Here is a 27,814-nt window from a genome sequence, read left to right as displayed (position 1 = left end):
AATGCTAGCAAGCTTGTTTAGCTAGGTTTACTGCAATGATGCATCACATGACACAGGTCCCTGCTAATTAATGTCAATTAGTAATGCACAGATTCTTATAAAAAGTACAATTTTATTCACAAAAACTGGATCACAAATTTGTTGGATACTCTGTACTTAATAATGTGAAATAATGTTTGGATTAAAAATCCTACAGAAAAGATCAACACCACAAGCACAGCTCAGAGGTCCAATTCTACAAGTAGTTGGGACCAATATCCTCCTGTCATTCAAAGCAGCTAAAGCTCCTAATAATGCAAACTTTAAGGCTTAATAAAGAGTTATGACCTTGTAAAGTTGTTATGAAAGGAGAAGTTTTTCTGTGAGCCTTCTTATGGTCGCCTTTGCAAACGGAGTGAGCCATGAGCCACAGTTTGGTGTCATTTCAGCTTGTCCTCCATCGCTCAGCTTTCTGTAACCTGGTGCAAGCTGCAGTGTAAAATCCTGCTGCCCTTCACTGCCATTTCAGTGATATTGCAGTGCTTAAGAGGGCAACTCCACAACAGCTTGAAAAGGTGAAACTTTCTGGAGAAAAATCCTCTGCAGTTTCTTTGTGTCCTGGTTTGATTTCTTCTTCTCCCATAGAGATGTCTCACGTCACATCATCTGCACAATTCTTGAGAGTTGCCCATCATTTTGGATGTGATACAACCAACAATCAACAGGAAAAAAATGTATGGATGCTGCCAGTTGCTTCCAGGCAAAGCTGGTTGTGGGGCTTATTACTGCACGGTTGCTAGCAGCCACCTCTAGTTTGGATGGAAGACATCGACTTGTCTGCAAAGCAGTACTGACTACTTGCCAAGAGGTAGTAAAAAGCTGTGCCTCAGCACTTTCACTAAAGCTCAGAGAGCAGCTGGCAATTGCAAATTACAGGTAACTGTGTCAGTCTGCTAGAAACCAAGGAGGCTTCTACCAAGTGGTTGGAGAATGCACAGTTTGGGGTCTCTGACTGGTCTCTCTCTGTAACTGGGACGTTAGCAATTGATTGGTACCACTCACCAACTGGTAGCTTATCCCTCCACTGTCACCATGATCGTCATGTCTCTAAAAGGGCTAATAAATTAATGTCATGGTTGCGTGTGCGTAAAACCTCAACATCATCGCTGTTTGTTTGTTTTCTGAGAAGAAGACTTCAGTGAGTCTGGTGCACCTGCAGCAGGACTTGTGTGACATCAAGAGTCAGTGAGCAACACAAAGGTCGTGGTATGATTAACGTATATGGTCACCTCAGGTACACAGGTGTGGCTGTGAGCACAGCCTGCTACGGTAAGAAACACTTTGCTTACCCATAAAAACTAAGTAAATCCATCTATCAGCACCTGAAATATCATTAGCATGTTATATCTGTACAACACAAAACAAATTAGGTTACATCTGTACAAAAAAAGAAGTGTGAAAATGTCATTTTGTGGTTATAAAAGCCATTATGAGGAAGGTATATTTGTTATTACATTTCACCGTGTCAGGGATATAGGAAGATCGGAGGGTAATTAGAGTCTTTTGTTGTGTTACACATTTTTCACAGCCTGTTAACAAGTGAAACTGTAGACCACAAAAAGTGTAAATCCACTGGTGTTAATACTGGATTTTATTAAGATGTCAGCAGATCACAGAGCTGTAGTTTTTCATTTAGTTCTTCACTAGATGGAAAATTATTGTGGCTGTCAGAAATTCGTAAAATCTCAAACTGAGGCAAACCAAACAGATGATAGATTGTGAGAGCAGCACCGTAATCCCCAGCTGTGCTATTTTTTTCTTAACCTTAGGAAAGCTGTTTAATATTTACCTACAGAAATGAGAGTGGTATTGATCATAGCTCTAGTTCTTGGCACGAAAACGCACCGGCATATTTCCAAACATGCCTTTCACATAAGGAGCTTGTAAGCTAGAAAACAAATACCAGACAAGGCCGGAGCTTTATTCAGAAACCAACAGCTGGGTCTCCCGGAGACTTGTTATACAATAATCATATCAGTTTAGAAAGAAATCTCAGAGGCAGTTTATGAAGAAGTCAATGTAACCCTGACAAGTAGAGTCCCCTGACAGCATTTGCATGAAGGAGCACTGGGGCCAGGCGGCGGTTGTTGTTTCCAGGCTAAAATTCACCGGTTCCAGCATCCCCTTCCTTTAGCTTTCCAGATGTGATCCCTCCAGATGTTACTCATTTCACCTAGCCTTATTTTAAGCAGATATTCTTGGCAGCTTGTCATGTCTTACCTCAGTATTAACAAGGCAGAGCAGCAGAGAGACAGAGAGAAAGGAGGGTAAGAAATATGTTGGACAGGCACAGAAGATGAACCTCGAGGTTATTCCAAGAACATGTTTGACACTTAATAGTATATTTTCAGTCCAGCTCTGAGCTGCTTTGCAACCTCAGCCAAGGGAATTGATGCCTTTACTAGGCAGTCTTTTATCTGAGGAAAGAAAGATGCCAAAAGGCTCATAACATTTTATGAGATGATATTTCATTGTATAACAACATGTAAGTGCTTCTGCCGAGGTTATGCAGACTATGATCACGCAGCAACAGGGTGAAAAAGGCTGGGGGGAGCCTTTTATATGGAAGAAATGCTCAACATCTCATGTCTGTATAGAACTTAATTTTTACAACAGTACTTTTTGTGTGTGTCAAAGAAGGCCATTATAACAAAAATACATTAACAAAAAAAAGGTATGAGGAATCTGATAAATCAGATATCCAGTTATGCAAAAGTTTGCAACATCCTCCACAACTACTAACAAAAGCATCCAAATTAGACGATCCTCTTAAAGGGCAACTCGTCTTTGTCTCTCGCGCAGTGCTGGAGTTTGAACAGGCTGAAGGCGTTTGGTTTTGAGGGCAGTGAAAGACAGCGGGTCTGAAACGCTGCCAAATCCAGATCCCTCAGAGGTTTCTGTGTAAAACAATAAAGATTAAAAAACAGCTATCAGCGAGAAAATGCTCATCTATAAACACTGCTTAACAGGAATCATTTGATATTTTAGGATCCCTCATCTAAACTGCTCTCTGGAGCAATTAGAAGAGAAGACTGACACCGTTCTCATGTAGGCTGTGATACAAATTGGACACCAGAATGGAGAAAATGGAGGTTTTATTACACTAACTAACATAAAAATATAAGTGAATTGGAAAACAATAAGCATACATTAGAGTGTGATGAGCTCTAAGAAAGGTGGGGGAGTGCGTGACCAGCCACAGAGGAAAACTAAAGCACTTTTTAAAGCTAATTATTTAGCAACCAGGGATTGCAAATGGCTTACACTATCTGGACCTGGAGGACAATCCAGGTTGCTTGAAAACTGGTTAGTATCAAGAGAAAGTCCAGTGCATACCTCTTAATGTTTGTACCTAAAATTGTGTAAGTGAATGTGTAATTTTTCAGGATGTTTTGACCTCTCTCCCTGTTGTTTACCCGTACTTCCTCTTTGCCTTCATCCTAACTGGTCATGTTTCCCCCTGAGGCTGGTTCTGGGGTTCCTTCCTTTTAAAAGAGTTTTTCCTTCCCACTATCGCCAATTGCTTGCTTATAGGGGATCATCTGATTGGTGGGGATTTCCTCTCTAACACTCTAGGGTCTCGGTTCCAGTCTTTTCTCTATATTCAGCTAGTTGTGAGTGCAGGTGAGTGCAGCTTTAAACTTAAGGGGCAGACCTGGGAGCGGTATCAGTCTTTTCATCTTACTCCCCGCCTGAAAATGAATAAGTGTTTTTTCCAAAAAATGTCAACTTGTTCCTTTAATGTAATAATTCTCCCGTCTGGCAGTTTTTCTCCTCACCATGAATGCCAATCATGTGCTCCAGGATCAGGACCCTCTCAGCCAGGATCTTCAGGGCCTCCCTGAGCTGCTGCACGGCTTCGCCCTGAACAGCACCGGCATGTTTATTTAGGATAGTTTTTCAAATGAGGTCAGGAGGAGGAAAAAAAAAAACACCCTCTCGCCTCTTACCTCGTTCAAGCCTTCTCCTGGCTCTCCTTTTGGCCCGGGTGCTCCCTGTGAGCAGAGAGTGAAATAATGTTGTTATCTATGTGTGAGTGTGTGTGTATTTTATGCAGCAGAATAATTTTCTACTTACAGGTAGGCCCTGCTCGCCTGTGGCACCCGGGGGTCCCTGGCAAAGGAAATGAAGAGAGAGAGAAGAAAAAAAAAACACGTAAGATTCCTGCATTTTTATCCCCTCACTAATCTGCCTCTTCACCCGATATCCAGTCTTAAATCAAGCTAGTAAAGGAAGGGGATCAGGTTTAAAGGCAGAGGCCCAGTAGAGAGCTGACTGCAGAGGGGACCTGACATGGCTGCCCTGATTAGTGAGGCCTGGCCTTGGATGAGAGAGAGAGCGAGAGAGAGAGAGAGAAGAGGATTAGTCACGGCTTGGAGTGAGTCTTTGAAGAAAAGCTCGTTCACCTTTAATGTGTTTAAGATTGCATGACAGCGAAGGCCACTTACAAAACGTAGAACAAAAAGCATTTTGATAGCTCATCAGCAACAAATATGCTCAGCCAGCCCGATAATCCAATAATGAGGATGATTTTTTTTAAAGCAGCCTCACCCGCTCCCCTGGATCTCCTTTAGGGCCGGGACTGCCGGGCTTGCCTGGGAGGCCCTCCTTGCCCTCGTGTCAGACAAAGAGAAGGACACGGATTAGCGATGCCAGTCATACATAACTGTTTACTTTGTGCAGCAGTCTCAGTGATAGACACTCACATTTTGTCCCGGCAGACCTGGTATCCCTGCACGTCCTCTCTCTCCTGGTGCACCTGCAGAGTTGTTCACAAATGCATTCACGTTGAGCTAAACTGATGAATGGCAAATATTTAATCTGGGCTCAGAGTGTAAAAACTTAACGCAGTCAATATTAGGATTATATTGTCCTGTGAGAGGGATTCACCAGAGTTTAAAATAGATGCATAATTAACCATCTTTTCTTTTTCTCCTTTTTACCCCCGAGTACAAGTCGCACTTAGACATTTTGTATCAGTGTTTTAAAACTGCAGTATGTCTTGCTTATACTCCAGAGCTATTACGGGATTGTTTTCATTATGAAGTGTTACAACAATTACTTTTTGTCTCTGCAGCTGAAGAAGTATTTAGAAGTATTTACCTCTACAATGTAAAAATGCTCAGTTTGAATCATTCTATAACCTAACATTACAAATACAGTGTTGTCAAAAAGTATTTGCACGCTTCCTGATTTTTTTAGGGCTTTTTTTTGTGATGCAGGTTTAATATTGGCCAGTGATACTCTGAATAAATAAAACATGATGGTTTTTAAATTATGATTTCATTTATTAAAGTGGGAAAAAATATCCGAACACACCTGGCCCTATGGGAAAAAGTTACTACCCTGCCTTGTTAAATCATAAATTGACTGTGATTAACCACATTTTTGGAAAGCTGAGATCAACTTTACTAGCCACACCCAGAAGTGATTGCTCCCAGACCTGTTAAATTAAGAAATCACTTAAACAGAACCTGTCTGACAAAGTGAAGAAGGATAAAAAACCTCAGACACTAGCACGTTATGCCACGCCCATTAAACCTCAAGAACTGCTGAGTCATTGACGTCTATCAGTCTGGAAAGAGTCCCGAAGCCACGTCTAAGGTTTTGGGAATCCAGTCAACCACAATGAGAACCATTCACATTCATCCACAAATGGAGAAAATAGTGGTGAAGCTTCCAAGGAGTGGTCGACCTACCAAAATTACTCCAACAGCCCATCGGCGACTCATCCAAGAGGTCACAAAAGACCCCAGAGCAAGATCTAAACATCTGCAGGCATCACTTGCATCAGTTCAGGTCAGAGTTCATATGATAAGAAAGTGATTGGACAAAAATGGCATTTATGGGAGAGTTCCAAGTTACAATACTTAAAAAAAAATCACCATCTCAAATTTGCCAAAAAACATCTTGATCATCCCTGAGAAAATATTGTGTGTACTGATGAGACAAAAGCTAGCTTTTTGTTTTTTTCTGGCATAAAACTAACACAGCATTTCATAAAAAGAACATCATATCAGCAGTCAAACATGCTGGTGGTAGTTTGATGGATAATTAATGGAAGCATGAATTCTGCTCTCTACCAAAAAATCCTGAAGGAGAATTTTCAGTAATCAGTTCATGCCCTGAAGCTCAAGCACATTCGGGTTATGCAGCAGCACAGAGATTCAAAACACACAATTAAGTCCACCTCTGGATGGCTCCAAGTGGCCTATTCAAAGTCCAAATGACCCTAAGCAGGCTGCTAATGCTTGGAAACCCTCCATTGTGGCTGAATTAAAACCAAAAGTTGTCTATAACGATGTGAAAGACTCTTTTCCAGTTATCACAAACACTTGATTACAGTTCTTGCTGCTAAGTGTGACAAAGCCAGTTATTAGGTTTAGTTGGCAATTTTTTCACATAGGGAAAACTGAATGAAAAGAATGAAATCCTCATAGAAAAACTGCATTTCATATTTACTTGTTTAATATTAGAAAGTACCGTACACTCAAAATATGTATAGATATGTATTATTGTCTCATGCACTGATAATTCATAACAAGTTTAACGGTTTAAACGGTGACAATTGAAAGATCCCTGATTTGATACCAGGAGGAGACACAAATCCTTTGTGGGTTGAGTCACAAAAAGAGCTTCCGGTGTAAAAATCTGCAGAATCAAACATGTGGAGCTGCCCGCTTTGTGAATCAAGGAACGGCCAAAAGAAGCTTTACAAGTACATGTAAATCTTACTTCAGTAAAACACAGGAGTAAATGGACTCAGTCAGTTTCCACCACTGATTCTATCCACGCTCGGATCCAGTGATGGGATCCAGTCAAAGGTTAATGTAAGAAAACATTTCATATTTTAGGTGCAACACCATCAAAAACAAAAAAAGAAAGATTTGCTTTAGTTGTACTAATCTGTGCTGAGCTTTTTCTGAGAATGTGCTGAGAATGTAAACAATGAAGGTTTGGATAACATTCAGTTTTTTTGGTCTTCATTAGGCCAGACAGGAAATTGAGGGAAATGACATTCAGAAAACAGCCCGGGGCGGACTCAAACCCATGACGCTACCCAGGCCTGCTATAGTTGTGCCTGGGTGATATGTGTTTGCACTGAAGGACTGAGGGCAAAAAACAGCTTTTATTCATACCTGAGGGGCCGACTGGACCGGGAGGACCAGCTATGACCTGAGGTTCCTGGAGAACGGCATGGATGGGGTTCTCTTCTGCAAGGGAAAACAAAACAGATTAGAAAACGTGAACATCTGATCTACTGAGCATCCGAAACAACAAGAGGTGAGTTCACCGCAGCTTATCATTTGGAGTGTTTTTTTTGTTTTTATAATAAATCATCTACTAATATGCAGCCATGCAAATATTTACACCGTCAGCAAAGTAGAAATGTTAATAAAGTCCTTTAAATTTTCCTCTAGATTGTGGCCCATTTCCCGTTTACTTAAAATTTAACTGTTTTTGTATAAATACCGTCATTAATCAACGCTGTGAATAATCTACTGAAGTGACTCACCGGCTGCAACACACTGACCAGTCAGTTACTCTGAAAAATTGCCAAAGTTTCCATGACTGCAGTGCTGGTGCTTGCCAGAAGTTTTGTGGTTATTAGAGCTACAAAGACAGCAATGTTGGTGTGAAGTAGGCTTCATTCAGTGGCAACTATAAAGCGTGTCCCTGCAATTTGGACACTGGAGCAAATTTATTATAAAAACAGATACACCCTCACAGTTACAAGTTTATTACACTTTTATTTAGACATAAAAAGTGTAAATGCAAAGGCCAAGTCAACTATTCTTAACCTGACAGGCCATGCTTTTCAGTTACCGAAGACAAACCTGAAGGCAGATAGTCCAACAAACAAGCAGCAACTTAAGGTGTTTGCACTAAAGTCCTGCAGTGCAAACAGCATTTGGTGACGTCCATGGGTTCCAGACTTGAGGTACTCATTGACTGCGAAGGATTTCTATTTTTCAAATAATCTTTATAAATTACAATTATTTTAGTTCAATCACATCTCGACTCTTTGATTTAAAATCTACTGTGATGCTATAAGGAAGGAAAAACTACAAAAATTGAGTCACTGTCCATATACTTACAAAAGTACCTGCAGATTTAGAAAGAGCCTAAAGATACCAGATCTGCCTCCAGGTTTTATTTGCTGTGTTCTGAGCATTTCAAACACGTCTTAAAAAATATATTTGTATTTACAGTATATCGTCCAGTTGTTGAATACATGTACCGCTACCCTGCTGGAGAATCAAAAAGCCTATATGTCGTGTGATAGGATGTTTAATTCAAACCTACACAAGAGTTAAAACATCAGGGGGTCTCCAGCCAGACGGTAGAGTTTCCCCAGCAGTCAGCAGCTGGAATACATCCTGTGAGCCATTGATGGACATGAACAGCTGGTTGATCTCAAAGAGGTCCCATTTAACGGAGTAATAAATGCCTGGACATGATCTGTCTTCATAGAAAGCAAGCACGAGGTGGAAGTCATGTCTTGTTCTCGACATGTTGGATATTTTAAAGTACACTTGTAAGTATAAATTTTGTTTGAAACCACGCCACACTTCCTCACCACTTCAACATATGTTCAGCGTCAGTCTTCCCCCGTGTTGAGACAGCACTGTTACATTATGGCTGCAGTCCACTGTAAGGCTCTAGATGGAGCAGATTTCCCTCTGGAACTAATTTTCTAATGCTACAGTCTCCTTGAGCCTGGCTGCCTCCCTAAGAAACTCCACATGAGTGGCAGACTATCTCCTCCCTTGTTCAAAGCCAGCCCAGCTTTTGGCTCGGGGCCGTGGCCAGTTCCCCCAAAACACAGACTGTTGTGCTGACAGCTAACAAATTAGGTCTGATTTACAGCCAGTTGGCCCCCCTCAGCTTACATGGTCCAACAGACCCAAATCTACATAGTTCCAGACCCGCAGACACAGTCCCGGGCTCAGAAAGGCAGACAAAGCCAAAAGCCTAATCAGAGCCAGCAATCCTCGTGAGGTAATGATTATACCATGGATTCCTACTGCCTCCCTGTGGTCAAAGTGAAGTGTTCAACAGCAGAGAAGTAATGTTTTCATATATGTATTGCGCTTCTATTGCCTATTTGTTAAAAGATATGATCACTTAAATGTTGCAAATGATAAAAAAAAGCAATGCTTTCATGTTAACATCCAATACCAAAGCTTCACCCTTGCATGTGTCGATCTGTGCAGCGAATGTACAAATGCATGACTTTGTACTAAACTGGAAACAAAGAATGAAAAATGAGTCGGTGTATTTTATAATCAAGAGTCTTTTTAAAACTCCCAAGCCTAATCTTGTGATTTAGATGAACGCTTTCCAACTGTGTTAAACGAGGTTGCAGTAAACAGTGGCTCTGCAGCAGCAAACACACACGGAAACAATTAAAATAAATCTATGCCAGCCCTGCTGGGGAAGAGAAACAATACTCTCTCCGTTGCAAGTTTGGGTCTTTTTCTAAAAACGGCCTCTGTGCTTCCACCTGTTTCCCCTTTAAACTATTTTCCACGTAGAGAAACCGGTGTGACCAGGGTTCATGTTCTGCCTGACAAGAACATGAGATATGTGAGCATGAAGCACATGACCCGGTGCAGGATGAACTGCAGAAATGGACTTGAGGTAATGGCACCAATTCAGACCGTCCAAAAACTTAATGCTCGAATGGTTTTACAATAGTTCTCGGGTCATAATTCATCCATATGGGTAAGCTCTACTATCATGCTCTCATTTGAGCCCATCTGGGAGAATTTAGCTCTAAGTTACTGTGAAATAGCACATTTGACTTGGAATCGCCTACCTTGATGGTCCACGTGAAAAACGTCGCCCCGGTTTCTGACAGGAAACGGACTCGGTTCTGAAGGACCCGGAGGACCTGGTGGGCCAGGGGGGCCGGGTCGACCGATCTCTCCAGGAAAACCTCTTTCTCCCTTTGGTCCTGAGCATCAAGGAAAAATAAGCGAGCTCAGCTTTAAACAAGAACGAGTTAAATTTTTAATAAAACAGCTCAATAGCAATAATTTCCCAAACCATGTTTAAATGATCAGACTGACTGCTAAATGTTTTTGCTTTTTTACCAACAGGTCCAGAACTGCCTGGAGACCCTGGTAGACCTGGAAGTCCTGTAGAACCTGGAGGCCCTGGAGGTCCCATTGGCCCTGGAGGCCCTCTGTTTCCTGATGCTCCTAAATAGAGAGAGAGAAAGAGACGGTTATGAGTGAAAAGCAGAATTAAGTGATCATCTAACTCCACAAAGAACAATGGACAAAAAAAACCCTTATCAAAAACCTTGAGCACCATAATTCGTTCCATCTTCCATCTAATTCCTTTTCTGTCTGCAGCCAGATGGTTGCTGGCCAGAAAGTATAAATTTTATCACACCACGCTGCGTGTTTACTCCTCTCCATGGTATACACGCCAGATCAGATCACACCAGAACACATGCACAACACATGATAGAGAGAAAAAATAAAAAAATAAAAAAAACACTGATTGCTCCGAGACAAATTTTCCACTTTTTGATTATTTTCATAATTGATTAATCGGTTTTACATTCACTTGATTCCCTGACTAATGTTTGGGAGGTAAAAATACCAGAAGAATGACTAACAGTATTTCCTATAAAGCCCAGAGTAGTATCTTCACACTGATTGGTTCATCAATTCAACGATCCAAAAACCAAGAGGTTTAGGAAGACAGTTTTCCCTTGAAATATGACAAAAATAGTGCACTTGAATGTGTTTTCACCTGGTGGTTGAGTGGGGCGGGATGTGTCCACCTCATTGTCCGTTGAGCCCCCCGGTAAACTACTGGCTGTGGGCAGAGCTGAGCATCCCTCTTCTAAGAGTGTGATCTGGAAACAGAGAGGCAGATGTTGACACATCTGTTAAGCATCCACTGCAAACACTTACAGCGTTTTGCTGTCAGGATGGATGGATCTGACGGATTTTCTTTACCTTTTTTTCTATCGCATTTATTCTGCTGTTCATTTGATTGAAGCTGGTGCAGTTCATGCACTCTGTAAGAAAGAAAGACATATTTCCACATTACAGCAGACACACACGCTGCTTCTTCGCCATCTGTCTTTCCTTATTCTCTCCTCTCCGCCTTGTCTGTTTCATTCCTGTTTCTTTTTTTCATCCTGGCACCATCGGTAGCATCTCACACAGAGCAGGTCAGGCCAAGATACACAAGAACAATGCTCATCAAACCAGACCCGAGAATTTATTATGAATTCCTCCTTAAATCATGTCACTTGCTCAGGGAATAAATATTGTCAGGACTTCTCATGAAATTCTCGCTTGCATCGCAGCTCTGCGTGCTTCTGTCTGTCTGCCCACACTCACATCTTCCTCCAGATACCCAAACCATTTAAAGCAGCGCATGAAAACATATTGGCTTTAATTTATGTTTTCTTATCCCACGAAAAGCTAAACACACAAAGCCTGCAGCCAAAATCAACATCTAGTGCCAAATAAATCAGATTCACCCTGCCACTGAGCTCCAGTGTTTTTCAGAGGCTGAGGCAGTGTCACCCACTCGGTTTATTTTAGAGTACACATTTCTTCTGCTCTAAACACTCACGACACTGCATGTGTATTAACTCGCAGTGAGCTTGTTTGGCCACTTGGAGGCGCTGGAGAGAAACGACAATTCATCATGTGGACAAAGTGTTTAGCTTTTAAATCATGTGGTGAAAATGTTCTACCACAGAAACAGAGAAACATCCTTCATTTGTCGTATTTGTGTCGGCTTGTTGAATTGAAGTTTACTGTTCACTCTCTGTTTAGCTCTGATTTTGGTCTCCACCACCTCTTAACAGAAAGCTCCAGCTCTTTAGCTGCTGAACGGTCCACGGTGTTCAGCATCTATGGTCTCTAACTGACTCTGTCTGCTGTTTGGTGCTGAAGAATAAAGACTCCGGACTCATTGTAGAAGTGGAGCAGGGCAAAAATCATCACTTTTTTCATATGTTTTCTGTAAATCTGTTGCAGCATTTTCTTAAAAATTGAGTTAGATTGTATTTTATACTCAAATCTTGCGCTGGGGTTATTTTTGAAACAGGTGGAGTAATGAAACAGACTTAAAACCTGGTGTATCATACCACTCGTCCTGTGACAGGTGGCCACCCTCACGACCCTGGTGCTGAATTGGATACGAAGACAACTGGATGGATGGATGGATGGATGGATGGATGGATGGATGGATGGATGGACGGACAGTATCTTAACATTTATTCTAAAATAAATCAATGAAGTCTGGAATTTATAAATTTGGAGTGAAATCTCCAAGCTAGATATTAACCAGTTGAAAGCCTACTAGGAGTAACCTGTGAAGCTGTTTTCTGAGCATGTGCATCAGAACTTAGCGAGGGTGGTCACTGCCTATGCAGGTACCCTTTGAAAAACCCAGAAACTAAACACCTTTATTATTTATATTAACATGTCAGTCTTTATGGGGGAAAGAGTCACGGCTGTGTTTGTGGTTTAGGTTTCCTCTCACTGGGCTGTTGATGACTTATCCCAAAACAATGATTTAGTAACAAAGTGTGGCTCCACAGTCTAGTGGTTTACACATTCACGTAACATTTGTAACATTCCCAGTTTAAGACCAGTTGGAGACACAAATCTCTGAGAGGTTTGTTTCATAGAAATCTGCCAGATCAGTAACGTAGATTAATAACTTAAGCACAGATTAACTACTACTTCCTGATTCAGTATAGTGACTTTTAACTGGTAATGTATTGCAGATTATTTTCTTTTGTAACTTTGGTTTTTATACCGATATGTAACGAATTATAGTTGAACTGGCGACCTTATGATAAAAAGACCTTCTTACTACCTGAGCCACCAGCACAAATACCCATTTGAGTTCATGGTTTACAATATAAGACGTCCCCCGTGATGGTTACAGATTTGGCGGATAGTAATTGAAAGATTTTTGAGAGGGTTTTGCGTAATGTCTTAAATTGGACAGAAATTATTAAAATGCCAAAGCTGTGGTTTGAGGCTCAAAAAGCCTGTTGGATCTCTAGTAGGCAGAGGTACAAAACGATACCCTGGAACTAAGTGTCCAAGCAGGAACAACAAAAAGACATTTTTATGTGCCATTGAATGACAAGATAATAATACTTGTCAATAAAAGTCAGTTTGGTAAGTTTTTCTGGCATCTTAGGTTATTTTCTTTTTGCCGTCTTAACCTGCAAAATATCTATGCGTATTTGCTTTACTGGTTTTGGCTTTGGTTACCTTCAGTCTATTTTGGTCCTCTTTCTCACACACAGGTTGCACCATTTTAGCCACCACTAAACCACAGATAGGCTTACTTATACATTTTCTGGATGTGCAGCAATTTTGGATACACTACGTTAGCTTTGATGCAAAAAAACCCAGAACAACATAGTTTCAAAGAAAAGCCCTGCATTTGTTTTAAATCCAAGCCTTCCTTGAGCCCACGGCTTATAGGAAGTGTGGAATGTCAGCTGTCAGTCCTGCAGATGGGACCCACCCACATTGTGGTCATAGCAGGGATACCTATAACGAGGAGCAACTGGTGCTCATAAAATAGCCAATGCAACAACAAAAATGACCCAAACGAGCTCTGGTCTGCCCGCAGCACGCGGAGTGCTAATGGCAGCCGCTGAGGTTTGCGCTTTACTAAAATAGGACACGGCGAGCGCCTAAAGATCATCTGTGAGTCCACAGTTGCGTACGCCCAGTCCTGCGCCGTGTCAAACAGTGTGGGTGAGGTTTCTTAATGCTTCATTTCAACATCTTGAGTTTTACCCTGGAGTGTAGCCACAGACGGAAACAACAATCAACAGTTAAACCCAAAACGCATTCCTCAAAATGTATCAACCAAAATACTGAAAGCTGCTCAACCGCTGACCCCACATGAGCTGTTTGTTGTGACTCAAAGCACTGAGGTTTCTTCAGAGACTCTAAGGACATGAAAGAAGAACACAACAGTGAGACTGTGGGCAATCATGGGCTCCACAATATAAGGACTGATGAGATGATATGCCTTCATCTCCCCCCATAGTTACTCATCATCAGCCCAGAGGAAGTCTCCACCCTCTGACACTCTTCCTCTATTAGACAGTACATCAGTCTGTGATGCATTCCAGGAGCTAATCAGTGATGATGTGTCAACATTTAGTTTTCAGCCAAACTAGAGCTCATCTGTCTGGAAATGGGTCAGAGCGTTCACATTTTAGTCTCTCAAAAGCTATACCATGGATTGGCACAGAAACATGCACAAAAAAATTGAGGTTTCCTTTAGTGCCACAGCAAAGCCGACAGTTTCATGTCACCTAGAAGCAAAAAGAAGGATTTCTGAATGAACCTATTGTGCACAAAGGGTCAGTAAACACCTGCTGCCGATCCTCTGTTCAAAGGGATAGTTAACACTTCAAACAGAAGCGCTAGTAAATCCAACAAACAACCACAAAGACATGCAAGATAATGGAAAAGAGACTCAGAATGTCTAGAAAGAGCAGCAGGTGACACAAAGTGAGTTAGAAACTTACAAAAAGAGCTATAATTAATGCAAATTGAGTGCAATAGACAGGTGTAACAACCACAAATGAGAGGCAAGCAAAATGAACACCAAGAGATATAAAACCTCTGTAAAGCATAGAAGTCGTTTGATATACAAAGAGGGTTACAGAGTTATTTTTGTGCACATTTTCATTTATATGTGATATTTACATGTCTACATATCTGAATGTTTACGCAGGCACTTTCAAAGCAGTAATAGAATAGAATAGAATAGAATTCAACTTTATTGTCATTGCACATAACTGCGTGTCAAATCTGCCAAGTTGGTTTTCCTGAATTTACCTGAGATTTCCTGGCTTCTGATTGGTTAGTGAGGACACATGGGGCTGAAGTGTGCTGAGAGTAAAGTTATCTGTCTCCATCTTGCTGTTTATAATCGTTTAGAGACATTTAGAACCACGTGACGAACCCTCGTGTTACACTGTTGTAGGTAAAATGGTTGTAAGGGCCCAGATTTGAAATAATAAACAAAAATTGGCGATGACTATTCAGAGAGGCCACGTGAATAAAATAATAAAAACAAGAGTGCTGAAAAAGATGAAAACTTAAGCATTTGTGTGCATACAAAACTGAGTAAAATAAACTGAAATTAAACAGTCTTTGGTATTAGTCTTAGTCTGATTGGCAAAATCTGTCATCCCAGCGTGCATCAGGAGGCTTTGAAGCATGTGTTCAATGAGACCAGGAGGTCTGCATGACACGAAAAGCTTAACATGCACCCACACAGGTCGCCTTGAAGCTGACATTTGGTCACTAAGCACATTCCAGGCTCCAGTTGCCTAGGTAACCCTTACTACCCTGTCACATATATATGGTAAAATGGTCTGGTACTCGTATAATGCTTTCCTACTTTATTTAAGCACTCGGTGCATGTTTTTACTACAACCCCCGTCCATTCACACTACTTTATTCTATGTCTAAAGGCTTTTAACCAAACATTCACACACCTACATCCCAAACATATGACATGTAGACTACAGAAGCTAGCTAGGTATTGAACTATGAAGAGCTAAAGCGCTCAACCTACTGAGCCACAGCTGCCTGATTGCTAACATCCTGCGCTCTCATGGACACTTTAGTCACCAGCAAGTTGAAATTACTGGTATTCAGCAGCTTCAAGCAACTACAGGTGAAGTGAGCTAGACCTGAGCTGGACTTTTCTCACCTTCCAGGTGAGAAAACGACTACCAATGAGAGTGCAGGATATCATTGATTGACACATGACCTGTTGTAAATATGTGTTGCCTAGGCAACTGGACCTTGGAATGTGGAAAGCGACCAGGAGTCCATTTCATAACGATGCACGTCAGCAAATCGCTTACAGCTACCAGGTCACATGTCAGTCACTGATGTCCTGCACTCTCATAGGTCGTTCCATCAGTCGTTCACCTTGAAGCTGAGAAATCTTGGGATTTATTTACCCTCTTGTAACCTGTGGTGTTCTCATCCATAGTTGCTTGAGGTTGCAGACTTTTTATGGTCACAGTCCAATAGAGCAACTTTGGGATGCGGTGGAACCAGAGAATGTCATCATGGATTTGCAGGCAACAAATATACAGCATCTGTGATGCGATCATGTCAGTGTGGACGAAAATCTCTCAGGACTGTTTCCAGCACCTTGGTAGAATCTATGGCACGAAGACTTGATCAACTTCTGAAGGTAAAAGAGGGCCCATCATGGGGCTAGCATGGTATCTAATAAAGTGGCCAGTGAGGGTAGATTTGCTCAACATTATATCAGGCCTCTGTGAACTAATTGCATGACACTTGTGTCCTGTCAGCTGCTGCAGGAATGAGTGTCTCTGCCTCGCCCAGTATGGCCTTAAAAGCTCCATTCTTCACTGCTAATGAGCTAATATGTCCAGTCTTTATCTCGCCTCCATCTAGGACCAGAAATAAACCAGCCACATCTCATTATGTTATAAACACTCACCACAGGAAACACCAGAACTAAGTCAATTTACCATAAATGTAAACCAGAAGAAGAAATTTTTTTTTCTTGCTGTTCCCGAAAGGTGGTGGGCGGGATTTCTGTTTCTAGAGTTGGAATTTAATTACGTTGGTTTCAGAAAACCAAACTTCCGCTGTGATCGAGCTGATGTTTAGAGCGGGGACCGCAGCTATAGAGTCTGTTTGGATCCATAATTACACTATGGCAACACAAGCCGAGGTTATTTTTCTTGGACCGCGCTCGCTCGTGGGAAAGATTCGGGATCATGTTGTCTTTTGTGAGGAGAAAAAACAAACTGAGAAAACAGGGAACTTTCCTGCACCAAAGACAAGAGGGAGTTTGAGTCTAAGCAGTTTTTCCATGGATTCAGATGCTACATCCTATCAGATATTATTGGGAATTCACGATGGAATTAAAAGAGCACATTTTTTAGCAACATACATTACCTAATTACCTTAAAGTCACACAAAAATACACCATGAAAGTGAATTGCATAAACATAAATAACATGTTGTGGAAGCAAACCTGTCGTTGGTCTTATGCGATAAGATCAGCTGTTAAGTCTGGCACTGAGAAGTGAGAGACGAGGAGGCTGACTTCGCAGCATCAAACCTTCCCGCCCCAGGACGAGATCTGAGTGTAAATAGGTTCATATACTCTCGGGAGATAAAGAATGAAAACAAGAAACCTACAACTGGTTTAATGAATCATCCCCATTGTTTGATCTGCGGTGCAAGACAGCGCAGGATATTTTGGCAATCATGGAAGTCAAACTGCGGACATAGCATGTGTTGAGACAGCTACATTTCCTACATTAGACATGGATATAGATCAAAGACAAATCTCCTTCTTGCAGGTTCTCTTTTTTCTTTTGGACAAACACCTACAGAGACAACCTCAACCACAAAACAAACCATGACGCACACAGCTGGGGACGGTCATTTTCACCGCCACTAAATGTTAGTTCTGTCTGCATGTGTGGGGAGTGCAGAGTGGGGATACGCCGAAACATCTTCCTGGAGCATCTTAAGACTCTCATCACCAAGAAAAACAGACAACTGTGCACGCAGGCTGTGTGTTTGTGTATGTGTGCGTTTGTGCAGACCACAGACAGCCTCTGGCTGCGTCCCAGAGGCCTGTTGTGTGTCGGACCCAGCCAGCAAGTGGTCAGCAATTGCTGGCATGAAGAACAGCTGGCACAGAACACACACACCCACACACACACAGACACACACTCGCCCAGCCGCAAGCTCTCACTCACTAAATCACACACCCACTTTGACGGCGGTGGCTGGTGGACGGTGAATGGGGCTGTTTTTGGAAAATCTAGATGCCTCGCAGTCCACAGTGGGACCATTTAGCATTTTTCGTTGTGATGCCAGCTGACAGGCCACACACCATTTCTATAAACCATAAAAACTATGAGAGTACAGATACTTGGCGTCTGGTCCACGGTGCCGTTATTGCACGTAGAAGGAGATGTTGTGATGGCGAAATAATGGACCTTAAAACCACAATGATGAGCTGGTATTTATCTGACATTCTCCCTCTCGAAATGCTACTACTCAGCAGGCATACGCATCAAAATGAATCTCTTCAAATCTGAGAAAACAACCCATTTTTTTCAGTGATTTCCCTCGCGCTGTCAGGACGCATCCGCCGCCATCCCATCATCGTGCCGCATCGCCCGGCTCGTCAGCCAACGCAGCACACACTGCTGCGCCGCCGCTGAGATGTTGGAGACGGATGAGCCTGCTGGTGCACAGAGACAAAGCCATCGTCGTCCTATGAGATGACGCTGCTCAGAGAAATGATCGCAGAGTGATCGGTTGAAACGAGACGGACATTTCTGAGGTTCAAATGTTGCTTCTTTAAGAGCTAATGAACAGGAGGAAAGGGTGGAAACAGAGAAAGAGGTGACAGGTTATAGCAGAAGCACTGTAAGATGGATGGAACTATAAAATAAAGACAAAAACAATTAATCTACTTATTTACAACCTGGACAGGTTGTTAGTCCATCGCAGTAAAGACGGACGTGCTTGACAGAAACGATGTCCATTGTTGGACGGACTCTTCATGAAATCTGGTGCAAATGTTCACGGTCACAGCAGAAGGATGTATTCTAATGACTTTCTCGGGGAGTTCATTCCTGTTTGGTCTGAAACGTCTCTCTGTGATATTTCACAGAGACATTTATGTCCCTCTAAGGATCAACTGTAACACCTTTGTAAAGACTTTTCATTTACTGCCATCATTATGTTCAATAATTGGGTTAATAAAACAAAAGCCTACAAAAAAAATGGCAGCTTATCAGCCTCAGCTGCACTTTCTGTCTGCCTTGTGAATGCTTACATCCTCACACAGTCCAGTCGAATGGTGAGTGCGGTAAACAAACAGAGAGCTCGTTGGGTGGTCGGATGCCTTCAGAAACTACCTCCCCATCACCTTTCTGGGTGGAGTGGGCTTCTTTTCTTCTCAAAAGGAGAAAGTTAAAGTCTGAACTTCTATTTGTTTACACACACCGCCTCAGGAAAGCCACCAGCATCTTAAGGACCCTGCACACTCATGCCAGAGTCTATTTGAACTGCTCCCATCTGGTAAAGCTACAGAGCCTTTCATGCACGGACCTCGAGGCTCAGAGGCAGTTTTACTACAAGAGCTACAAACGCACTTAATCAGTCCATCAAGAGGCCCCCATAGACCTGTTTTAACTATAATTATAACTACCTCATTGCAAGCTTTGCTCTGCAACCGTTACCCGAGCCGTTTTATGAATCATTTGCACCATGTATTTATGTTTTCATGGTTTTATGTCGCATATTTTAGAGTTTTTGCTGTAATGTTTTTTTATTATCTTTACAGAGAGACTGTGTGTTGGAGTAGCTGCAGACTGAATCGCTTTGTACTCGTGCACCATTCAGTTCAACTGATCTCAGTCTTTTCATTCATTTACATTCATCAGTGGGTCTGAGCTGAACTGTTTCTATTACTGCTCAGGTGAAACCACAGAGACGGTGTAACAGAAGAGTATCATCTGCGCGCTAACTCTCCACCACATTGGGCAGTTGGCACTGATTTGCAAGTGGTTTTGGGTGTGTGTGTCTATATGTTTGTGTTTGTGTGTTTCACAATTGCTGTGAGCCAATGGCTGTGTTTGGGCTGGGTTAATTGAAGGCAGGTGTGTTTGACTGTGCTTCCACTGCACACTGCAACACTTGAGTCAGACTTTGCTGTGTCTCAGTGGAGGTCAGAGCCTGATAAGGCAAAGCTGGCTTGCTCAGGCTGGAGTGATTCTCGGTCTGCGCCATACAGAGTTTCTGGGTTTAAGAGGAGAACCTCTGACACCTGTGGAAGTGGTCGGCCTTTAGAGAGGGCAGACGACCTGTAGCAGTGCTGGCGTTGGCCTCTGTCCCTTTTGCAAGTTGGACACTGGACTGATTTTCCCTCTTTAACTTTTTTAAGTCATGTCCCTTTCCCCTTCAATTCTCCCTTGATGACACACCTAGAATCTGTGTGTTACAACATCTTTTAATGTCGAGGGTAGACCTCACTTGTTAAGCAGTATTGGATCCCCTCGCTCTCTTTCTCTTTTTACCAGAAGCTCTTAATTTCTGATGAGCAGCATGTCATACAAGCCCCTTCGTTCTGAGCGTAACCTGATCCAGTGAGCAAATGTGTTTGCTTCCAACAAAACCGTAAAACAAATCTGCAGTTTACACCAAATCTCAGATATGGAAACCATGACTGTGGAAACGTTTCAAGGAGCCTTTTTAGGACCTTGGGAACTTTACCTGCACAGCTCTCAATAAACAGATGTGTGGAGCTGCAGACAGATAGAGGGACATATGTTAAGATATCACTGAAAGGCAGGAAGAGCCGCTGATAAGAAGAGGACATGAATGAAAAACTGCAGAAGGAGCATGAACAGAGCATCATCCATCAGGCAGATCAGACCAGGAGCAGGAACAGCGACGCTATCCCATAGCTCCCTGCAAGTCGAAGGGCACCCTCTGACCTATATTTCAGTGCAACCTGAAATGTAACAGAGACATCAGTCAAGTCCTCACTCTGCAGAGGCTGCAGTCTAGGGCAGCACATGTGGGACACGGTTCTGTTTTATCGCTTTACTCCAAGGAGAGGAAAGCAGGAGATCTAAAGGACATAGGAAGTCAGATAAGTGGAAAGCGGTAAGGAATAAGAAGATAAAGAGCCCAGCGGTGGCAAGAAAAAGAGAGGGCAAAGGAGCAAAGGCCTGCACGGCGATGACAGCGGATGATAAAATGGAAAAAATCTGACGCTATTTCTGAATGATATTTAATATTGCTGGTGTTCAAGATAATCCCTCCAAAAAAGCATTTTAACACACTTCCTCCTCATCTAGCTGCAGAGGGGAAACAGTGACTTTAGCAACTTTATGGCTGCAGCGTTAACAAGTTAACACATTTGACATCCGGAGCTGTCAGACACCTTTTCACCACGTTAATGAAATTCATCGTTAACTTTGCTTCAAAAAAAGTGAACACCCCCCCCTTTTTTCCCCCCTTTTCCTGAGCTTTTTCACAGGATCAAAGGTCACCGCTCTCATCAGCACAGGGCCTGTCTCTAATTCCTTTAGGATTATGTTCCCCATACATAGAGGAAACCCCAAATCCTTGCAGTAAATATGATCATGTGTGCAGATAGGTGCCGGGGTGCCGCTGTGACAGAGTGGAGGGGAGGGGGCAAGGAAATTACGAACACATTTCTCCTAAATGTGTTCCATGCCGTCATGCGTTAGCATAACTCTGCTGAAAAGCAGCGTTTAAATCTTGAGATGCACGGTACACAGCCAGCACAAACCAGGCTGTCAAAAATATTGACGGGTCAGGGTGTCAGCGCGGCGAGAAAACGCCCATTTTCCATTAGCAAACGCACAAAAATCCAGACTCTGACACCAGCTTGGCCCTAGAGTTTGGCTGCAAGCTTCAGGATTGTTTTCAGTCTTAAAAGGTTGTCACAGAGAGATATATACAAAAACAAAGTGTTTAGAGGTAAAATGATGTTAAAGATCTTGGTGATATAATCAAGCTTAGGGTCCAAAATACAAAAACGCTCAGTTTAGTTTCACATGAGAGAAAGAAAATCAGCAAATTTCCAATCAAGGGGTGAAAGTCTGTGGTGCTCTGCATTTATTTTGCTTAAAATGTTGATTTAATAAGCAGTAAATTGTCAAACTGCTTATTATTCTGTCTATCAACTGAGCATGTAACTCCAAAGCTTCTATTTGTTCTGTTGTCGGCGAATGAATGATATCGCCTTAAATAGAATGTGATCAAGCATAAAACAGCTCCACTCACAGCAGCTCCAAGTCATCTTCATTAATGACTCTGAGATTATTTGATAAAGAGTGATGATTAAAGACAGTAAGGTATTAATTTAATGCGGAAAATGATTCAGGATATCGAAAAAGGAAACAACTAGAGAAACAAGCATCTTTACATCTTCGTCTGCCTTAATTTGAATCTCGCCTTCTCTAGGTCCTCTGTCTGTACATCTCTGAGGGCCTCGGGTGCCTCTGAAGTCGAGCCAGAACTCCATCAAACCAAAACCAGAGTTGATGTCATCTTCATTGGTTAAAGCTGTCCTCTTTCCTCTCAATAAAACAGCTGGCTCTGTGCCCCAACGGCAGTTTTCTGATACACGGGGCTTCATGTTCAGTGTCGCCCAAGTGACTTACAGACTCAAAGATGAGTGCTCGGACTCCTATCATCAGCCAAAATGGTCTGCAGTTAAACGAGCATGGTGATATTTTGGAAAATGTGCTTTTTTTGCTTCCTTGCCAACAGTAACATGAGACCACTGATACCATATCTTACATCTGTGACACGAAGATGGTTAACCTAGGGTAACATAAAGCCTGGAAGCAGTGTAAATAGCTAACCTATCTAGTGAATCTGCATACCTGATCCTCTAATTCTTGTTACATCTTGCTTATATGAGCCCCAAAACAACATCAACAAAATGCAAAAACAAAACGCGTCATAACTTATGCAACATAACTACTTCTCACGTCAGGAGTTCTCGAACATGACGCGCGACTTGCTGTCAGACATTCAGCAACTCAAAACTGTTGTGTAAATTACATTACAAGAACAGCAACTGGAAAGCAGAGATGGCATTCCTACACTTACTCCAGCATCTTATTTATGTCTTATTTGCTGGCTGGAGAACAAGTTGTGACATTTGACACACTGATTGGAGAGACAGTAAATTTCGTCTGTGTCTCAAACACTCGAGCGCAACCAAAGAGGTCAACAGCAGTATGCAAGTGTCTCAAGTTACCCTCATTTCTTTATAGTTTTCTTACAAAGAGCTAGACTTTCTTGTCATCTTTTAAAGCGGTCTTGAGCATTAGTTCTCCAGACTGTAGACATTGATTACTTTTTCCTCATTTTCAGTCCTTGTACTTCACCAAGAACCAATTTTAAATCTTTAGGCTCTTTGTTACTGGCAGCAAAAACATCATTTGTTCCCATTTCTTTAGTTGAATCCACGAAAAATGCCAAAGATAACACAGTTTGACAGAAACAAAATAGTATTTTTTCACCAATACGGTGATTTTAAAAGAACTATTGATTGAAAACTTGGCATGTCTCAGCATGGTGTGCAGCGTGTCCTTAAAGAAACAGTGGGAAGGAGGAGGATAAAAAGAAGGATGAAAGAAGAAGCGTCAGGTCTGAAAAACTAAAAATATGTACAGCAGATGAACACTATCTGAAAGTTATGTTCTTGAGAAATAGGAAAACAAAATCCGGTGAAGATCTGACACAAGACTTGAGAGATGACCCATCTGCTGTTCAGTGAAGCCTCATCAGGAATGACTGCAGTAGAATAGTGGCTGTCAAGAAGCCATTCATATTAAAGGAAACAGAGGGAAGAGGCTGAGGGATGAAACACTACGCAAGAAATGGACTGAAAATCATTTGTGTTGTACAGTTATTTCATTTTTAACCTTAATTTATATTTTATTCCTTCCTAGTTAAATTTACCCTTTTTAATTTTTCATATTTATTTCCTATCTTATTCATAGCCTTTTCCTTTTTTGTTCTCTTTAGGTCACGAGCAGTTGTCCAAGCATTTCACTACATATCGTACTGTGTATGACTGTGTACGTGACAAATAAAATTTGAATTTGAATTTGAATCAGTAGCAACAGGTAACTTTCGCTTGAAGTTGTTAGGATGTACGGAGGTGGGCAGGAGTGACATACAGTGGTGAATGTCTACAGACATCTGTAAAGTATGGTGGACGCTCTGTCATCAGCCAGTGATGTCAGTTAATCAGAATGGATCCAGATCAGATTTTGGTCCACCATGAAACACCATCTGGAAAGCTTCTAATTGGCTATGGTTTCATTTTTCTGCTGCGTGACAATGATCCCAAACACATTGCCGGTGGAGTAAAATCATCCCTGGATAGAAAAACAAGCAAACAAGCACCATCAGTCACAGATTGGTCTCCTCAGTACCCACACCTCAGCATTATTGAAGGAGTGCAGAACAGAACAACAGGCAGTCACCATCTAACAGAGAGCTCTGAACGTCCTCTAAGAAGCCTGGAGAACTATTCCCGAAGACTGCTTGCAGAAATGATAAGAAAGCTTATCTAAACGAGTTCAGTCTGTGTTGAAAAACAAAGGTGGTCGTACCAAATTCATGACGCCAAGAGCCATAAAAAAGCTAGATTGATTAATTAGCTTTCCAAAACTATTTGTTTGTTACAGATAATAGCAGCTATTTCATGTACGTCCCAGAAATGCTGCAAGAAAAAGCATAAATGTGATTTTCCTGTCACTGCTAACAGCCGTGCTTCCTGACCTTTCCACTGCTCCTCGCAGCTATGCTTTCTGAGGTAAGGCGGGTGTAAAACTATATGAGGAGAAGTCTTTGTTTCAGAGGTGTAGCCTGATCCTAACATGGTCACGTATGTTACAAGGACCTTAAGGAGGAGTGTCATGCTTCTTAATCTCAGTGGGGCCACTTTCTCGCAGAGTGGCCTCTCTGGTCCGCTGCTGTCTGGGCAGCTGGATTATGGGAAAGATACTCTTCTCTTCTCTTCTCTTCTCTTCTCTTCTCTTCTCTTCTCTTCTCTTCTCTTCTCTTCTCTTCTCTTCTCTTCTCTTCTCTTCTCTCCTTCTCTTCTCTTTCAGCACCCTGACTCCCACACACCGACCCCCGCCAGCTCTCCCTCCACTCCTCAGTGTGAAACAGACTGTCAGTGACATCAGCCCCTGCCTTTCAGGTCTCCTCGCCGAGTCCAACCTGGCCCTCTGTCTCACCATATGGAGGTGATTTTCTCGCTGCTCCATAGCCATTAGAAAGTGCAAATACATTTCAGCAAACGTTAAATAAACAGTCCGATTACTTCTTCACACTCCTGCAACCATTTTGGTCTCAAGTGAACCAGAATCTCTGGCATCGCAGACTCGGTGGATACAGCTAATCTTAAAGCCTTTTTCCAGAGGATTTCTAATCATTTCTGTGTTTATTCCACTTGTACGAAAATGTGTTTTTGTGGAAATCTTGCCCATCCAAGGGCAACAATGAATAATCCTGCAAAATGGAACAAGGTGGGGGTAATTATGACCAATAAGCGACATGCTCTTTGAGGTAATTGTTAATCTTGGACTAATTTTGACAGGCTGTGCCAGCTCCCCATAATATTTACCAAGCTGGTGGATGTACTTAATAATTTCATTCAAAATCTGTTCAAATGAGTGTGCATTTTAAAACAGTTGTGTCTCAGCCAGTGCAGCTTCAGACTTTCTTTGAAACACTTCATGTCAAATGCACCAGACCTCCTTTCATTCACTGTTTCTTTAGGCTGACTGCAGTGACTTGCCTCTGGTTGAAGATTTTGGTCTTTACTGGGCCTGGAGTCTGCGGTCTGTGGCATTCTGGAGCAGCGCTGCCCATAATCGAGACACCCACTTTACAAGCTGCCCTGCTGGACCTTCCTCTGACCTTTTTTCATTCATTCTTCTGACTTTATTAGCTCTGAGGATATTCAGGGAGACAGCTGCCTCTGCTGCTGACTACAGTTAAAAGAGTAACATCAGTGTGTGTGTGTGTGTGTGTGTGTGTGTGTGTGTGTGTGTGTGTGTGTGTGTGTGTGTGTGTGTTTGGTAGTGAGACAGAAAAGACACACAAGGAGAGAGAATGTGATTCTAATCCTCCTTCCAGGCACTGAAGCGTCTTGAATGCATGGCTGTAAAAATGTTTTTAAAAAAGGAAAAAAGTACAAAACCAGAGTGTACAGGATCTCTTTCAACCGTTGATTTCCTGCTGTCCCAGTTCCCCAAAGCAACCCAACACAGGCTTTCAGTCTTAATTCAAAGCAACTCTACAATTGTATCAAGACTGCCGCACAATATGGCACACGGGATTAGCGACCTACCCGACTACACCAGCAAACATATAAAAGAGAAACTGATGTGGGTAAAGCTGCATGGTTCTGCTAAAAAGATGCAGATGGGTCCAGGCATAACACATGGCCTTTGTTTCAGTCCCTGGGAAAATTAGTCTCAGATAAAATCCTACAGCTCCTCGAGTCCAAGTCTAAGCAAGGCTGCATCATGCAAAAGAAAGAAAGGAAGAAACTCACCTTCACGACACTCTTCTCCCACAAATCCTGGACAGCATCTCCACTCCAGTGCAGTGACTTGCTTGTAGGTAGTCCTGAATGACGGTCTGATCACAGTCCTGTAGCTGGAACAGACACTCTCTGACTTTATGGACACGTGATGCACAAACACACATACAACATGAAGTATTTTGCTTTCTGGTATAACCCCAACCCCAATGGAGGTGGTGGTGGTGGTGGTGGGGGGGAATTATAAAGAACCAAAGAGCCTTGCAAGCTTTGAATTAGGAATACAATTACGCATAATTCCCTTTGCAACCTCGTACCTCTCAGAGAGGTTCAGTGCCTTTTTCAGTGGAAACTCTTCATTTCACTGTGCGGGTGGTGCTTCAGTCATACATACATAATATGTGTGCAGAACTTTAACTTTCAGACAATTATTTCTGCTGTTTTGCATTAACAGTATCACTTTATTTGAAGATCCTCTTCTGGCAGACATTCTCAGCCAGATTAGGGATGAAAGTGTTTCACCAAAGATGCTCCATGCCTAAATTTGCCTGAAGCCACTTATTCACTAAATCTGCCCCAGCCACCAGGCAGCACCTCCCACGTTCATGATTTATTGTAAAAAGCAAAGTTGCATCTGCATCACAGACCAGTGAAGAATCTGACTTGACTGGAGTCAAAAGTATACCTGATGACTTTGGAGCAGGGTCCGGGCCACCGGCAGTTCTGAAACACTCTCTGCACTGTGGTTTCAGTCCCATTGTGCACCTGACAAGACACTGTTTTGAAAACAGTGTACTGACACCAGTTCCTAAAAGACGGAATAAAAGAGATGTTATCGTGATTAATACCGAGAGAGAGAAATAGAGCGAGAGAGAGCAATGATCTAGCACTAGATCCGTTTTGTTTTCACAATAAATTTCGTTAAATCGTTACAACCCCTCCAGTGTGTGCGCACCTGAGTTGGGTTCGGGATCCAGTACCCGGCGGTCCCGTGACGCCACTCTGTTCCGATTTGATGCGCTGCCGCTGCAAAGTGATGCCCGGGAAGTGATAAACAAAGCCCGTTCCCAGCGATGGACAGACTAAACTTATCCACATGCAGAACACGCAGAGAAAAGAAAGAGGCATCATTGTTTGATTTATCCCGGAAAGAGATATCCGCGGTTTTCAAGTAAATCCCGAAGTTATAAATCCCCTTTGGTCGAAGTTCTACTGAAGCGGAATGGAGGAGGAAGAAGAAAAAGAAAAGCTATGGAAATCCCACTGAAACCATTAACGAGTTGGTCATCCCTTCTCCACGACGAGAAAACAACCGGCCTCCCACTCAAGAGCCCGAAATGAATGGCACACAACCTCTTCCTTTAGAATAATTTGCGTATCTGACGTTTGACATGGTGCCGAGGACCGAGGAGTCAAATATCCAGTGTGCGTAAAAAGCGCGCCGAGTGTGAGGGCTGGAGACGGAGTGCGTAAAAGCGCATCTGGTCTCGATTGAAAACCACGAGCTGTGTCTTCATATAAGATAATGTGAACGATATGGCCACAAGTGATTAGCCAGCGCTAACGCATTTCTTATGGGCTTGTGTTATGTCTTTAGTTACCCTTATTGACG

The 27,814-nt window shown here is 42.3% G+C and overlaps 1 protein-coding gene across 2 annotated transcripts; it reads right to left on the bottom strand.

The window, feature by feature from the left end:
* Positions 1-1,939: 1,939 nt before the first annotated feature.
* On the bottom strand, positions 1,940-27,580 carry col26a1 (collagen, type XXVI, alpha 1). Of its 2 annotated transcripts, none has more exons than XM_026193592.2 (14): positions 27,158-27,580; positions 26,888-27,010; positions 26,215-26,318; positions 11,019-11,080; positions 10,810-10,915; positions 10,140-10,247; positions 9,863-10,000; positions 7,179-7,253; positions 4,746-4,798; positions 4,591-4,653; positions 4,117-4,152; positions 3,990-4,034; positions 3,819-3,903; positions 1,940-2,936 (listed from the first exon to the last, which is right to left on the bottom strand). In XM_026193592.2, exons 1-14 carry the CDS (start codon positions 27,331-27,333, stop codon positions 2,809-2,811), a joined length of 1,302 nt encoding a protein of 433 aa, XP_026049377.1. In that variant the 5' UTR covers positions 27,334-27,580; the 3' UTR covers positions 1,940-2,808. The 2 variants fall into 2 exon arrangements, with proteins under 2 accessions (XP_026049377.1, XP_080144691.1); XM_080288565.1 differs by having other exon boundaries at positions 26,215-26,312.
* Positions 27,581-27,814: the final 234 nt, after the last annotated feature.

The sequence above is a fragment of the Astatotilapia calliptera genome, chromosome 14 (genome assembly GCF_964374335.1).
Source record: "Astatotilapia calliptera chromosome 14, fAstCal68.1, whole genome shotgun sequence".
In the NCBI taxonomy this organism is placed as follows: domain Eukaryota; kingdom Metazoa; phylum Chordata; class Actinopteri; order Cichliformes; family Cichlidae; genus Astatotilapia; species Astatotilapia calliptera.
The sequence above is the reverse complement of the archived record's forward strand: the minus strand, read 5'-3'. Positions and strand labels throughout refer to the sequence as shown.